Source organism: Podarcis erhardii, assembly GCF_964252035.2.
Source record: "Podarcis erhardii genome assembly, chromosome: 6".
NCBI classification, from domain to species: Eukaryota; Metazoa; Chordata; class Lepidosauria; order Squamata; family Lacertidae; genus Podarcis; species Podarcis erhardii.
In genome coordinates, this window is record NC_138510.1 from 82921486 (window position 1) to 82936234 (window position 14749).

Genomic DNA, 14749 nt, shown 5'->3' on the forward strand with positions numbered 1-14749 from the left:
AAATTATCAGGCCCAGGGAAACAAGGCCGGGCGATTCGAACCCAGATCTCGCGCGCCGTGGACTGTCTCCCTTGGCGTGGACGGTTGCCAAGTTCCCTCCAAAAAAAGGGGCTGTTCAGCAGAGTCGGCGGCGAGTCCTCCCGCTCCTGCGCTATAAAAGTGCAACTTTCTGGTTCCCGGGGGCCGGTGGTCGAAAAAGGCCGGCAGGAGCGCGCCTGCCCCGCGTCAGTTGGCAACCTCCCTCAGCCGCTGCACCACTACTACGGCGAGAAGCGGCGGCGGCGGCTCCTGTGGCTTCTCGTCGCCTCACGCCAGGCCAGGGCAGCCTCAGCCCCGGGAAGCGTCTCTCGCCCGGGCTTCCTGCTTCCCGCCAGGTGCCGGCGAAGCCGCGACAGGAACTGCGAGAGAGACGCCTCTGAGGGGAGAGAGAGGGAGGCGCCGCCGCCGCCGCCGCCGCTGCTCTGGCTGCCGACGAAGCGAGCGAGAGGCCGCCGGCGGCCACCTTCGGCCCGGACGCCCCCGGGAACCTGGTCCGGCCTCCGCCCCGGGGCCTAGAGCCAGCGAGCGAGCGAGAGCGCCGAGCAGGGAGGAGGAGGGCCGAGGAGCCCCTCGCGCCCCTTTTCCCGCCTCCTCCTCCTCCTCCTCCGCCCAGGCCGGGCCGGCGCCCGCCTCGCGTCTCCTCCGCGCCGGGGGCGGTGGTGGTGGTGGTGGTGCTGCCGCCCTCCTCCTCCTCCTCCTCCGAGGCGCCCCCGAGATGCGACCATGGACTGCCGGGTCAAGTGAGTGGACGCGGCGGGGAGGGCGAGGCGCCGAGGCCAGGCGGGAGGAGGGAGGGAGGAGGAGGAAGGGGTCGCTGCGACCGGAGCCACTGCGGAGGGGACGCCGGGGGAGGCGTCGGCGTGGGGCTAGGCCGCGAAGCCTGCTCGCCCCACACCTCAGCCCCACTGCCAGCAGGAGAGAGGGGCGCCGCGGAGGAAAGACCTTCGCTCCCCGCCCCCCCCGGTCTCCGCGGGTCAGGGTCAGCAGCCACCCGCGCAAGCTCCCTTACCTGCATGGCGCAAGGACCACCTGCACCATCTCCCCCCATCCCGTCTGATTCATTTGTATATTTATGTTTGCATCGATATACCTGCCATCCAGGAGCTCAAGGTGGTGCATCTGGTTCTGCCCCCCCCCCCCCACAATCATGCTCACAACGACCCTGCGAGGGAGGTTAGAGGCTAAGTAAGAGATGGTGAGGGTTAAACCACAGAGCCTAGGGCTTGCCGATCAGAAAGTCGGCGGTTCGAATCCCCGCGACGGGGTGAGCTCCCGTTGTGCCGACCTAGCAGTTCGAAAGCACGTCAAAAGTGCAAGTAGATACATAGGTACCGCTCCAGCGGGAAGGTAAACGGCGTTTCCGTGCGCTGCTCTGGTTCGCCAGATGCGGCTTAGTCATGCTGGCCACATGACCTGAAAGCTGTACACCGGCTCCCTCGGCCAATAAAGCGAGATGAGCGCTGCCACCCCAGAGTCTGTCACGACTGGACCTAATGGTCAGGGGTTCCTTTACCTTTACAAGATGGTGACTGGCCCAAGGTCACTGAAATGAGCTGCTGAGTTGGGGAGATTCGAACCCTGATCCCCACCTCCCCCCAGCACTCTGGCCATTTCAGCAGGCTTGGGAGTGTCCCACCCTTCAGCTGTAGATCTCGGGGCTGTAGATCTCAGCTGTAGATTTGCAGCATGAAGAAGCAAGGTAAAAATACAAAGTACCTAATAAAAAACAAGAACGAAACAAACCAATAACCCCCCCAATATTATTCTTCCTTTTATGTATGTATAAACACTTCACAAACATCATAGGTAACTGAAGATTTCCTCTGTCCTTTACACATCTGACAGCTTTAACTTAATTAAAAATGTCTCCTCCTCCTCCTGGGTCCTTTTAAACAGCAGCTTGACCTCTGCACAGTTCACCAGGTGACAGTGCTGTGAAAAGCTTCTCCCCGTGACTTTCAGGAACTAAGCAGCTGCTAAAGGTACAAGAGCAGGCTAGGGTGGAGGATGTTTTGAAGTTGGCAACTCTACTCCCAGCCGGCATGGGGAACCCCTCCCTCAGCATCTCCAGTGCACATTTTCAGCCTCCTTATGAACATCTGGCACTCAGACTCCTATACCTTACTGGAGGAGTCCTCCTCCTCTCTTCTATCTCCCTCCCTGACTGTCAGCCACATATTTGACAGGAACTGGGTGCTGCTTTAATTTCTGTGAAGATCATCATGCCTTTCCCTGAAGCCTGCACGTGGTTGGCTGAATATGCATGGCATATCATGGGAACCCTGCAGCCTGTCAAAACACTCATACTAGAGTCTATGAAATAGTGGTTTGGCATTGGGGGCCCCTGCAGTGGTATGGGGATCCCTCCCCAATTGCAATAGAGGGCATTTTAGGGTTGTGGGGTATTAGTTTGGTAAATAAATTCCGGTGACTAGTCAAGATGTGAACAGAAGATGCCAAAGAATTCCTAAATCGGTCTTTGTTTACTGTTTTGACATTGAATTGTAAGCCAATATACATTTTGACTGCATTAGCCAATTCTAAAGCAGATATATTTGCAAAGTGAATGATTGGGCTTTCCCCTCTTATTTGCAGTTAAAGCCTTGACCTTGTGAGACTTGCTGAACTTTAGGTTCCGAGTAGTTTTAAAGTGATAAGAAGTTTAACCTCCACTCTAACAAAGTGACAGTAATCTATTTATGATGAACCGTTTGGAATAGACCTGAAAGCCTGTCTGACATTTATTGCTCTGGGTTGACACTTTAAAATATGGTGTGAAGGACAAATAAACTTGAAAGGCCTTCTTGTGGAAGCAAATTTGTAGATATGCACAGCAGGAAGCACAAAAATTTACTACTATCATTTCAGAGACCGAATTGATGAGATGCTTATCTAGTTCCTGAGACAAGAAGTTGTGGTTACAGTTAGAGGGCCTGTTATGATAAAAAGTTTCTTATTTAGTCATTGTGGGTACCTCTGCTGTTAGAAGCAGACTGAACTGCCCAAATTTTATTGCAGCTGTTTTAGGAGGGATCCAAATTGGACACTCAAATAAGGCTACATTCCTATGCACACTTACCTGGGAGCAAGCTCCATTGAACGCATCGGGACTTATTTCTGAGTAAACATGCAGAGGATTGTATGGCAAATCATATTTTGTATGTGGATAGGCATGATAGTATTAATTCCCCACCCCAAATTGAAGTTGGGTATGGAATGTTGGAATTTTCAGGGGATTAAGGACTAAGAAGGTGGGCGCTTTTACCTTCTGTGAATTTTGGTTCAGGATGTACAGTACAATATTGTAGTAAAAAGAAGAAAAGGAAGTGTGTGATAGAAATGGCTCACAGTCACAACCATATTGTTCAATTTAGCTTGCATTTTACATCACACAAATTAAAATGATCTCTATGCATCCTTTTGGGTGTCTTGTACCACTCTCCATTTGACCTTCTTGAGTGCAGCATGTACATCTTCAGTTGCTTCTACTACATCTGCTTTGACTTACGTACTTACTATTCAGTCACATGATCAAGAGAAGATGACTTCTGACTCTGTATTTACCTGTTTTGTTCATCAGGGGCTACAAGGGCATGGTAACATATGCTATTTGAGAATCTATTATTACTTTTTTTAAAATATCTTTTTATTTCTGACAATTTAAATTACAAATACAGAAAGAACATAAACATTAAAACAAAATTAGTACCTTCTTCAATATGAGCTTTTAGTTTGCTCATAGCTCCTCAGGTGTCATTCTGACATTTTTACCATTATCACTTAGAACCTAGCAAAATTATATCATAATTGGTATGTGTGTTAATATTTCAATTTCAGTTCAAATTTTCAGCTGATACCTGATTACCCCCCAAAATTAATTACAAAAAACAAAACAGAGAAAAGGAAAAAAACCCCAAAGGGTTTCAAAGACAAACCCTATTAAAACTATAAAGTTTCAGGGGATACCTCTGCTCTCTATATTGGAATCCAATAAGGAAGCAGATCAGCACAAGATTACCCTTATTTTTCGCTCTATAAGACGCACCAGACCACAAGACGCATCCAGTTTTTGCAGGAGGAAAACAAGAAAAAAAATATTCTGAATCTCAGAAGCCAGAACAGCAAGAGGGATCGCTGCACAGTTAAAGCAGCAATCCCTCTTGCTGTTCTGGCTTCTGGGATAGCTGCGCAGCCTACATTCGCTCCATAAGACGCACACACATTTCCCCTTACATTTTAGGAGGGAAAAAGTGAGTCTTATAGAGCAAAAAATACGGTACGTGGCTCAGTTCTTGTTATGATGAATTAAAGAGTTCCTCTGTCTGTTCCAAGATGGCAAACAAATCTTATATTTCTCTATGGGGCCTAACTTTGTTTCTTGTTTGTATTATTATTATTTTTTTAAAAAAAAGTGGTTCAAAAAAGGCAGTGGTGAAATGGACAAAATTCTTCCTACCTGAAGAGCGACTCTCCTTCCTTCAGTCTAACCCTTAGGTTCTGGATTCTGGTCTCCTGGTTTAAACAAACATTTCTTCATTAGTGAAGCTGCAGTGTAACTCTCTTTTGTTCTCTTACATTGGTTATTTTGGGTGCTGGTTTTCTGCTAATCCCCCCTCCAATGCACAATCCTCTAGTGACTTTTATTGCTCTTGTAACTTCAGAGGAAACTTCTTTTTCTCTCTTCATCTACATGCTGTTCCTGTTCCTGAAATAATTACTGCTTGCTTGTATACTGGTTTCTCTGTTGTTATTAGTCGTGCTGAGCCCAGCATTCTTCTTGAAGAGGTTACGTGCATATGAAGTAAACTGCATTTGACAAGCACTTTTTAGCCAATAATCTCTGAAGTAATCATTTAGAATCCTGGCATTATCCCAAGTTTGCAAATAGCACATAGTTAATTCCCAGACCAATAAACTGGTTTGTCTTACTAGGGTTGTTAAGTGAACACCAGACTGGCCCAAGGTCATGCAGTGAGACTGGGTTCATGGCTGAGTGAGGATTTAAACCCAGCTTGAGAATCTCTAGTCCAGATCTGTCTGCTTGGTACATTACACCGACTCCCAAAACATTTACATGACATTAGAAGGAAATACTGGTACTGTCATAAGAACTTGGGACGGAGTTTGCATGGGAAGCAATCGCTCCATGCTATTTTTTCAGAGCCATATTCACAACATGAAACCAACTCTGAAGCAGTTTAATCCTGAATGCTTTATTTATTTATACGGTTTCATTTATTTATAGCCCACCCTTCCACACATGGCCCCAGGGTGGGCTACATAAAATATCACCATTTCAAAACAATATGCAATTAATGAAAGCTTAAAACCACAAAACTAAACGAAGTTACAAGAGCAGCAAAATAGCAGTACAACAATGTAGCGGGAGGGAAACCACCCACTCATCCAAAAAACCTGATGGCCCTTGTGTGGGAGAATGGTCCACAATCTGATGGCTTTAAATAGGGAGTGGTTTTCAGCCACTGAGCTCTCAGTTCTTTTTTCAAAAACAAGACATTCTTTGACTTTAAAAGTTTGATTTTTATTTCAGTGTTTTAATATGAGCTGGCTGATGTACAGGACTGTAAGGAAACATGCTAACAAGTTAGATAGATAACACATTTTTGTATATGTTGCCCCCCTGAAATAAGTAATCTCATATTTGTAGTTGCTTTTTTTTTGCTCACTATTGGGGGAGAATAGTAATCATTTTTCTCAGAACATAAAAGCAAATGTTACTTCTGATTTGTGACAGGGTATCTGAGTCATTGCATTTGTCAGCCTCCGTGTGGATTCACATAACTATTTTTCCCCAACATGAGCCTTCCTCCCATCATCCAGTGGTCAGATCCACGTGGAAACAGATTGTGTATTACTTGAACACCACCTGTCCTGCAAGATTGAAAATTGTTTGTTGGACATGAATCTTGATGCAATTATGTGTGTATCTCATAATGGATTGATAGAGAGGAATATCTTTGTGATATGAGAAGGAGAACAATTTAAAGTCAACATGCAGTTGAATGTTAACCAAAAGCAGCGATAATACCCTTGTAATCAGATAGTTTGCATTCTTGTGTTGCATGCATAACTAATTAAATGTTTTGTTTTTACTTCCAGGGAAAATCCAGAGAGTACTTTTGATTTGGTGCTACAGGTAAAATGCCAGGCTTCTGAAAATGAAGGTAATATACTTTAGCCATTTGTATTCATCTATATAAATTAAAGGTGCAAAATATATGTTCAGGTTGTTTATTTCACATATCTTTTTAAATGTAGGCAATATATCGAAAGACATATGCTTAATTATTGCTTAAATTGGTTTTTTTATGACACTAGATTTTCAATAATAGGAAAATTAATTACAGCTTACTATGTTACATGTGTTTTATTTACCCCTATTATTGTTAGTTGCGACAAATATAATATTTAATTGGAGACATGCAGCTTACTTTAAGTTCATGCTTTAGCTTTTCTGACCTTTTTCAATTTGCACATTCTAATGAATTTAATAAGTTGTGTTTAGCAGTATGTATAATTAGAATGTTTTAAGCAGGTGGTTTTCTCTTTGGCTATGCCCCTGTAAGTAGCCATGCTATTTCAGGACTGTACCATTTAAGGATATAGGTAGGGAGCCATGTCTTCGTTTCTGGCATGCAGAATCATATAATTTGCTTGTGGAGAGTTAGCGTGTATGGGAGAGGCTGCTGGCTAGTGCTGATTTTCTACTTGGAATGAAATTTTTTTCTTGAAGGAAAGTCGTCACATTTGCTGTCTTCCCTGCATCTTGAAATGGTACCATCCTGAGAGTGCTGTGTCATGTGATTTTTCTTTCCTAACTGTGTAAATCAGTTCTTTTTATTTGTTTGGTTCTTTCATTAGGCTTGGGGCACTGGGATGGCCTATTCCTTCCTTATTAATGACACCTCTGCAATTTGGGTTGTGAACAAACCTGTTAGGACTAAATTACTTGAGGCAGCAGATACTAGACTTTTTAGATAATACAAACATGAGAAAAATATACACAATATCTTGTTTCTAGCATGTCTGTGACAAATAAAATGAGGTGAAATGAAGATGCATGTTTCAAAAAGGAAACAGCATCTCTTCTACTGTTGACGGCTACTTCTGGTCCACTCTGTATGAAAGGTACAGGAATAACATGCTTAAACAGCCTCTTCAGAAATATGCTATGTGGTTTGCCTTCGTTTATGCGAGCACAAACTTTGAAAGTTTTTCTGGTGTTGTGGGAAGAAAATCAGTATGTCAAAGCAGAAGTGTTTTTGTGCTTTTATGCGGAGCTTTTGAAATGGTATGAACAGCACTGAGGTTTCTAGTAATTGAGCAATAGCAATGATCAGTTGTTGAAAATACTGCCATATAAGACATTGCCAAGATTTGTCATTTCCAACATTTGTTGTTTGCAATATTATGGGCTGCTTCTATACTGAATCTCAGCTGGTTTGTTTCACCAAGGTATTGTTGCCCTGTGGGTTGTTTTGTCTTTGGACTGCATCATTGTTCAGGTTATCATAGGCTGAACTTATTCATGCAATCGACTTGTCCCACACCCTGATCTGCTGTGTGCAACACCATTTCATGGTTCCTGTTGGATTGCATTTCTTCCCAACACTGCATTTTGCTTTCGTTCTTTGAATGTGTTTCTGTTTCCTTACTTAAAGTTCACTCTTTGGTCCTCCATTCAGTTCCTTCTATACTTGACTCCTGATTCTATTCTCATTCTTGGTTAAAACAAACAATTTTCTGATCATGAGACTTTTTTGTGTGCAGTCCAGTACTTTGTACTTCTCATATTAGATCTCTTAGAAAGCATCTAGGATGTCTCAGCTTTTCTTTGTTTTTGTGTAGTCATTTTTTTTTTGATAATTCAGTTCTTCTTTTCTAGAATAATCACACTTGGCACTATGTGTATTTTATTTTTGTCCTTCATGCTTCTTGGATGAATGGGGCTGCTCTTGAAAACAGTCTGGAAACATCAGTTGATCCAAAATGCTGCAGTAGGATTATTAACAGGCACTTTGCTTGGACTGTATCATGCAACAGTTGCTATGCTTTTGCTGGCTGGTTGGCCTGTCATCTGTGTGTGTGTGGCTTTTGTGGTGAACTCCATGTGCATATGTGTGTAAAACTGCTGGACTCCGCTGGATCCAGAATATATTGTTTGAGTTGGCAACCCCATATTATTCTGCTGGTTGCCAGTTAATTTCCAAGCGAAATTCAAAGGGCCAGAGCTGACCTTTTAGATTCCTCAATGGCTTGGGCCTTTATAAAAGGCCTTCTATATAAACTCCTACCACACTGGGCTGGTTTGACTGCAGTGCTAAGCAATAGTTTAGTGTTAATGGAATGAGTCTGAATGAACTGTGGGTTTGTTCATTTGCTCCTCTGATATGGCCATGAAGAGCAGATTGAAAGCTTCTGCTTTTGCTTTTAAACTAATCAGAGTTCCCTGTTAGCCTGAACTTGTGAAACTCTGATTACTTCAAACTCTTGTTAGTGAACAAGCCACAATAGATCGTGGCCTGTTTGAGTTAACCACAGTGTAAATTAACCACAGTTCCTTTGGCTTTGGAAGAAATAGTGAAATTGTATTTCGTCAAAAATGGAAGCAAAAGCTTTTGTTCTTCTTGTGTCCACACTAGAAGGGGGAGCGTGTAAGCCAGAGGCTTCTGCAGATGTAGTCACGTAGCTTTTAAGCATTATGTACCATTAAGACCATTTAAGTGGTTGCCAGGTACATTTTTTATCTGAGCTTACAATGACATTCTCTAGGAGTGGGGTTTCTTCAGTAGCTGTTTTGTGTGATACACTTCTTCATGAAGACTGCAGGGTGACCTCCATAAAGGATGTTGGGAAGGACACCCAAGGCCTGTTTTGGCCGGGTAAAATTATTACGTTTGGTTTTTATTCAGTCCTGTCGTTTATCGTTTTAGTGACTTTCATTGGGATAGATCCAAAGTTTACCTTCCTCTGATGGAATAAGGAAACCATTGGATCAAACTCATTCTGGTTTTGGGACTAATAGTTCAGACTTCTTGATAATTTATTGTTGCAAGCTTTCTTTCAGGGCACTATGACTGGAAAGTGGGCTGTAACTGGGTGGGGAGGGGAAGGTGGAAAATATTCTTGAGCCAAGCCTTCTCAAGAGCGATATCCTTGTCTGTTTTCTTTGAATTTCATACCTGCCTTAGCTTCTGATCTGGTTACCATTTCTTTAATTTTTTTGTTAAGGTTTAACTTCCCTCACATGCTCCTGCAGCTGCCACCTTAGTTATGATTTGGGTCAGAGAGACGGATGCTTTTAGATGTCTCTTTTGTATGTGTTCCTCTGCCTTCCCCTTTCATTTTGCCCTTTGTGTCTAGGTTGCTCTTTCATATGGTGAGAGTTGGGTAGTTACACTCTGCACTTTGGAAATAATCACTGTATGAGTTAGATTTTCATACCAGCCTTCCAGGCCACATCCTAGTCAATGTATTTTTAAATGAGAGGATTTGCTGGCAATAACAAGTAAACACTTTTTGAAAAGTCTTAATTATTTTCTTACAGGTGTAAGGTTCCACCCTGTATTACTTATTATCACTTCTGTCTGTGTTATATTTAATTTAGTTTGGTCTCAGGGCAGAGTCCTATCATAGTCTGTCAATTGTTGGTAGCACAGTATAATGAGGACACAGCATTATACTGGGAATACTATGAATTCATCTGACTGTTAAGGCACAGTATGTGTAAATAATATTTTCAGCTTTGCAAGAGATTAGTTTGGTCATTTTTCTATCTTGAATTCACAAATTCAGCACATGCTTATTTCCTAAATAGGACCCTTTCAAGGTCAATATCACAGAATTGTAGGATTTGAAGGAGCTTAATGATAATCTGGGGCCATAGAGGAAAATTCACTTCCAAATAATTTTGATCTTCATCTTGTGTCCCAGGGCTTCAGCTGCATCCATTTTACTACCATTCCCTCCCATCTTTGGATTTAATTCTGAATCAAATAATTTTTTTAAAGTACCTGGTCTTTTTCAAATGACAAGTAAAACAGTGCCCTGCCTAGGGCTTTATCCATATGATAGAGTCATTTATTAAACTTTATTCCAGGATCACAGGAAACACCTCTTAAAAATGTAGTCCCAGTGCCACATATCAATGGTGGGTAGGGTCAGAGGCAAAAGTGGGCAGAGCACCTAAGGTGAATTTTACTTCTGTTCAATAGGCTGCTTTCTACATGCACTCACAAATTCTTATCTGTGCTCCACCAAGGCAAGGAAGAAGCATGGTCACAGTTCAAGAACACAGAACTGATGGGAGATGTGGCCTGGGAAGAGTCTCAAGGGCCAGACAGACAGGCCTGGAGGCATTTGGCCCCCAGGACTGATGTTCCACATCCCTCCACTAACAGGGTCCCTAATGTTGTATAGGAAGGCATAGCTATGTACATTTGGTGAAGGTGGGGGACTTTCTGTTTGAGGTTGTGTGTTTAAAACCATAACTCTTTTATTTCCCCCCACGTTCTAAACATTTTCCCCTACTCTGTCTTGATACTGATAACAGTCCTTCCTCTGACTAGCATTTTCTACCTTCAACTTAAATTAATAAATTTAACATAAAATGTAGTGAATTATACAGTTACTTGGTCTGTTGCAGGTCTAGCCTTAAATAGATTTTCATGCTAGGATAATCTTTTGAATATGTCATACTTAGAAATGAGACCCATTCACCCTCTGTGCCTTCACCCTTTTCTTCTTTATGAAAGAGATTTGTATTTTAAATGGGCTTTCTTCTTTGCATTCCATCTGCTCACTGTGCTTGATCTTGCTGTGAAGTTGGGGTTGAGTTTATGACATCACAGTCATAAGTGTTGCTGTAGAAATATCAGAAGCAGAAAATTATGGTCTCCCTGCAAAGACTGAGCAGCAGGAAAGACTGGGCTAGGAGGCAAAAAGACCTTAATATGGCCTATACAATTATCGGATTTTTGTTGAAAAATGTCCACTGGTGGAAATTTTCTAAATCTTTCTGTATTTCTTAAAAACCCTTTTGCTGAAGTATTTTTTTTAAATAGTGTAATGCTGGCTTGTTATCTTGTAATTGATACGTATCTTCTGATAGGAGTCAGTTTATTCACATTAACACTTCTCTAGTTTGCAGTTGATGGAAAGGTTGTGTCGTGTTACTTCTTATATGTAATATTTGGGCATCAATGGCAATTTCTCCCCATCGTTGCTCAGATTTCCCTCCCACCTCTGATTACTGATGCCTTACCTCATCCAAAACCTTGCTTTGTGACTTCCTTCTCCCCCTGCCCGGCTGTCTGGTATGAGGCAGGTGTTCACATATGATAGGGCCTTTTTAGTAACTGAATCTGGGGTTTGGAACTCCAGTTCCCAGGAAGCCTGTTTAGCTTTGTTGCTCCTTGGTTTTTTGGCATATTGTGATCATGCTGTTATTTCGGGGGGGGGGGTGGGTTTGGTGATTAAGCCAAGCTTGACTTGATGCTGAAAAATAAAATATATTTTCTGAGCTTCCTAGAACTTTTGTATTAGCTTTTTAATATTATAAGCTGCCTTGGATCTTGAAGTGAGATAAAATAGACTAGAAGTATTCCTCAAAAAAGAAAACACGCGACTCTTCAAGCCAATTGCAGCTCACCAACTGTGTGTTGTAGGTGGCCACTTGCTTGACATGCCATCCCCACTCTCCTTTCAGAGAACTTTTCATTTTCAGTTGGTGGGCTGTTGTATATGGCTGCTGAGGTTGGTAGAAACAGGTTGGAAAATATAGTTTGAGCAGACAACAGTACATTAAAAAATATATATATATTGTAAAATCATGTGGAGGCCTTAAAAAAGCAGAAATCCTAGTGTGTTATCACTAATATTATTAAGATTTGTCAGTTTCACATTGACAGCTTCTTCCACTTTTGTTGTGTGATTGAGGAAGAAAGATGCCTGTCTATGTAACAAAATGACACTAGTCTTTGGTGCACCAGAAAGGAACCTGGTGCCTTCTTTTTAAGCCCACAGTGGGCACCACTTTTGGGTGGAGAGCAACTTCCTTGATGGTTTGGTTGCTAACCAAAACATTTGTTTCTTTCTAAGTGAGGTTTTCCAGCTCATATTGCAATTCAGTCTAATATTAGGAACATAGGAAGCTGTCTTATACAGAGTCAGACCATTTGTCCATCTAGCTCAGGATTTGCCAAACTTGGGTCTCCAGCTGGTTTTTGACTACAACTCCCATCATCCCTAGCTGTCAGGAATGATGGGAATTGTAGTCCAAAAAACAGTTGGAGACCCACATTTGGGAAACCCTGATCTAACACATTATTATCTACTCTCCATGGTCTCAGGCTTTTCTACCCCTGCCTGGAGATGGTGGGTATTAAACATTGGATCTTTTGCACATCAAGCATATGCTCTGTCATGGAGCTACAACCCTTCCCCAGAACTGGAAATATTGCTGGACCAAACTAACTTTTCAAGGCATACTACTGGTTACATTTCAATTTGTGTTGAGTCTTCACAGACATCCTGGCCAAATCATTTCAGGCCACACCTGCAGGATGCTGCTGATAACTGCTTGCAAGTTGACAGCCCTTGGCTTTGTGGCTAGTGCAGGTGAACATACAAAGGCATCAAGCAGATGGTTCTGCCCTATATATCTTGCTGAAAAAAGTATGTGGTATCTAAGACCAAGTAAAAGGAGACAAGGGCTTGGCAATTACTGCTGAACAACTGCTGGCTTCTTGTTAAGTTCAAGCTTTTGATTCAAACATGTCTGAACCTTCATTTGAACTTTACTATTATTTAGTGGACTGTACATTGTAAGTGGGGAAGACTGTTTGACTCTGTTCCACTTTCTAGGCAGCCTTCTGGCCCAGTCTGTATGAGAACAGATGCCATAAAAGAATGACAGGCATCCTATATAGCAGCCTTTTCTCTTTGGTATAGTGCCAGTCACCATCCCTGCACTGCCATGGTGGTAAAGAGATATGGTCTCAGTGCTGGTACAGGGTGCATTGCACTGATGCAGTGCTTCAGAAGGCAGGATGTTAGCCAAGCCCTGCTGCAAGGAACGGCTTCCTGCCCATCAGCTGTTGAGTGGGGTAGTGCAGCATTAGAGAAAACTCATACGGTCCTTTTAAAACATTTTAAAACATTTCTTCTGGACCTTTACCTTGAACCTTCTTCATTTGGTGGCTATAGAAGGGATTCTACTCCGGCGAGTCCCTCTGCCTCAAAGCACCAACAAGCCCAGAGAGGCTGGGAAAGCCACACAGGGAAGACCTGCTGGAAAGCAGTTTTCCTGCCTCTTACCTCTGATCGCATTAGCACAGCAGCAGCAGGGGCCCCACACGCGTTTTTCAAGCCAGCAAGCACCAGAGTCCTGCTCCTTCATAATCTATAGGGGAAATTCTCTTTGGGCTCCAGGGAGGGTCTCCTCACAAGCCATGAGGACTTTCCAGTACTGTATTGTGATGCTGAAGTTTGTAAGCAGACGGGAAGACTGAGAAAGGCTTTATGGTGACTTAAAAAGTATCCAGGATCCAGGAACGGAAGTCACATTTGGGTTTGTGCTGCTAAGTTGCGTCAAACAGAGATAGGCAGTGAGCAGTCGATGGGTCACATTTTGCAATCTGCAGCCCTTTGTTGAAATACTGGGAATTGTGCTCCTGTTTGGAGGGTGTTTTATTAGCAGGAATAATGGCTGTGTTAATCAGTTACCCTTCTAACTTCTTAAGATGTAGAGGCCTCTGCAATCAATTATATATCTGAAAATGAATTCTTAGGCATCCAGACCTGAAAGTGAGGGAGATGTGTGTCAAGTGATTTGCATGTTGTTGTGTGAGGGCCAGCTGGGATAGTACAGTGGTACCTCGGGTTACATACGCTTCAGCTTACAGGCTCCGCTAACACAGAAATAGTACCTCAGGTTAAGAACTTTGCTTCAGGATGAGAACAGAAATTGTGCTCTGGCAGCGTGGCGGCAGCAGGAGGCCCCCATTAGCTAAAGTGGTGCTTCAGGTTAAGAACAGTTTCAGGTTAAGTACGGACCACCGGAACGAATTAAGTACTTAACCCGAGGTACCACTGTGTTGATTACTAATTTCATTTAATAGGCTTGAAGAGTGTAATTTAGTAACATTGGTGGGCTACTTTTGAAAAATCATCTTATGCTCTTAGAATTTTCCATTAAGTCTCAGAACAATAGTGTTAGCATGTTATTTTCCCTAAATGGTAACATTATGTTTCAAGTAGAATTTAGGTTGTTTGCATGCTGATACCTGGATGCACATTGTGGTTGTATGTTAATCTGTTCATTAGATAAACTTTTGATATCCTTGTAGGAGGTAGTCAACTAAGTTTTACTCAGAGTAGACCTGTTGAAAATAATGGCCCTAACTTGGTCATGTTCATTAATTTCAGTGAGTCTGATTAAAACATAGTTGAACACCACCCTATATCTGTAGTGTAGGCAACTTAATGCTAAATTAGGGATCGTTTACTGTATATGAATTTGGTTCTCGGAATAGAAATGACGGGGGGGGGATGGTATAAATAATGAAGGAAATTTGATTATCCCCTTTGTGTTTTAAATTTAGGTGTACATCTTTGTTCTCCTTTGAGCAAACAGGAAGTTGTATGTGATCATCTCAACCACGTTTGCCTTAAATAGACAAATAGTGCC

General features: G+C 42.7%; 1 protein-coding gene across 2 annotated transcripts in view; it reads left to right on the plus strand.

The window, feature by feature from the left end:
- Positions 1–265: 265 nt before the first annotated feature.
- The window catches only part of DENND1B (DENN domain containing 1B), a 176344-nt gene continuing 161860 nt past the window's right edge, over positions 266–14749 (plus strand). For both annotated transcript variants that reach the window (XM_081865866.1, XM_081865867.1), the window contains exons 1-2: positions 266–779; positions 6160–6224. In XM_081865866.1, the coding sequence (XP_081721992.1) occupies positions 763–779; positions 6160–6224 (82 nt within the window). In that variant the 5' untranslated portion in view covers positions 266–762. The remainder of the gene's footprint in view (positions 780–6159; positions 6225–14749) is intronic.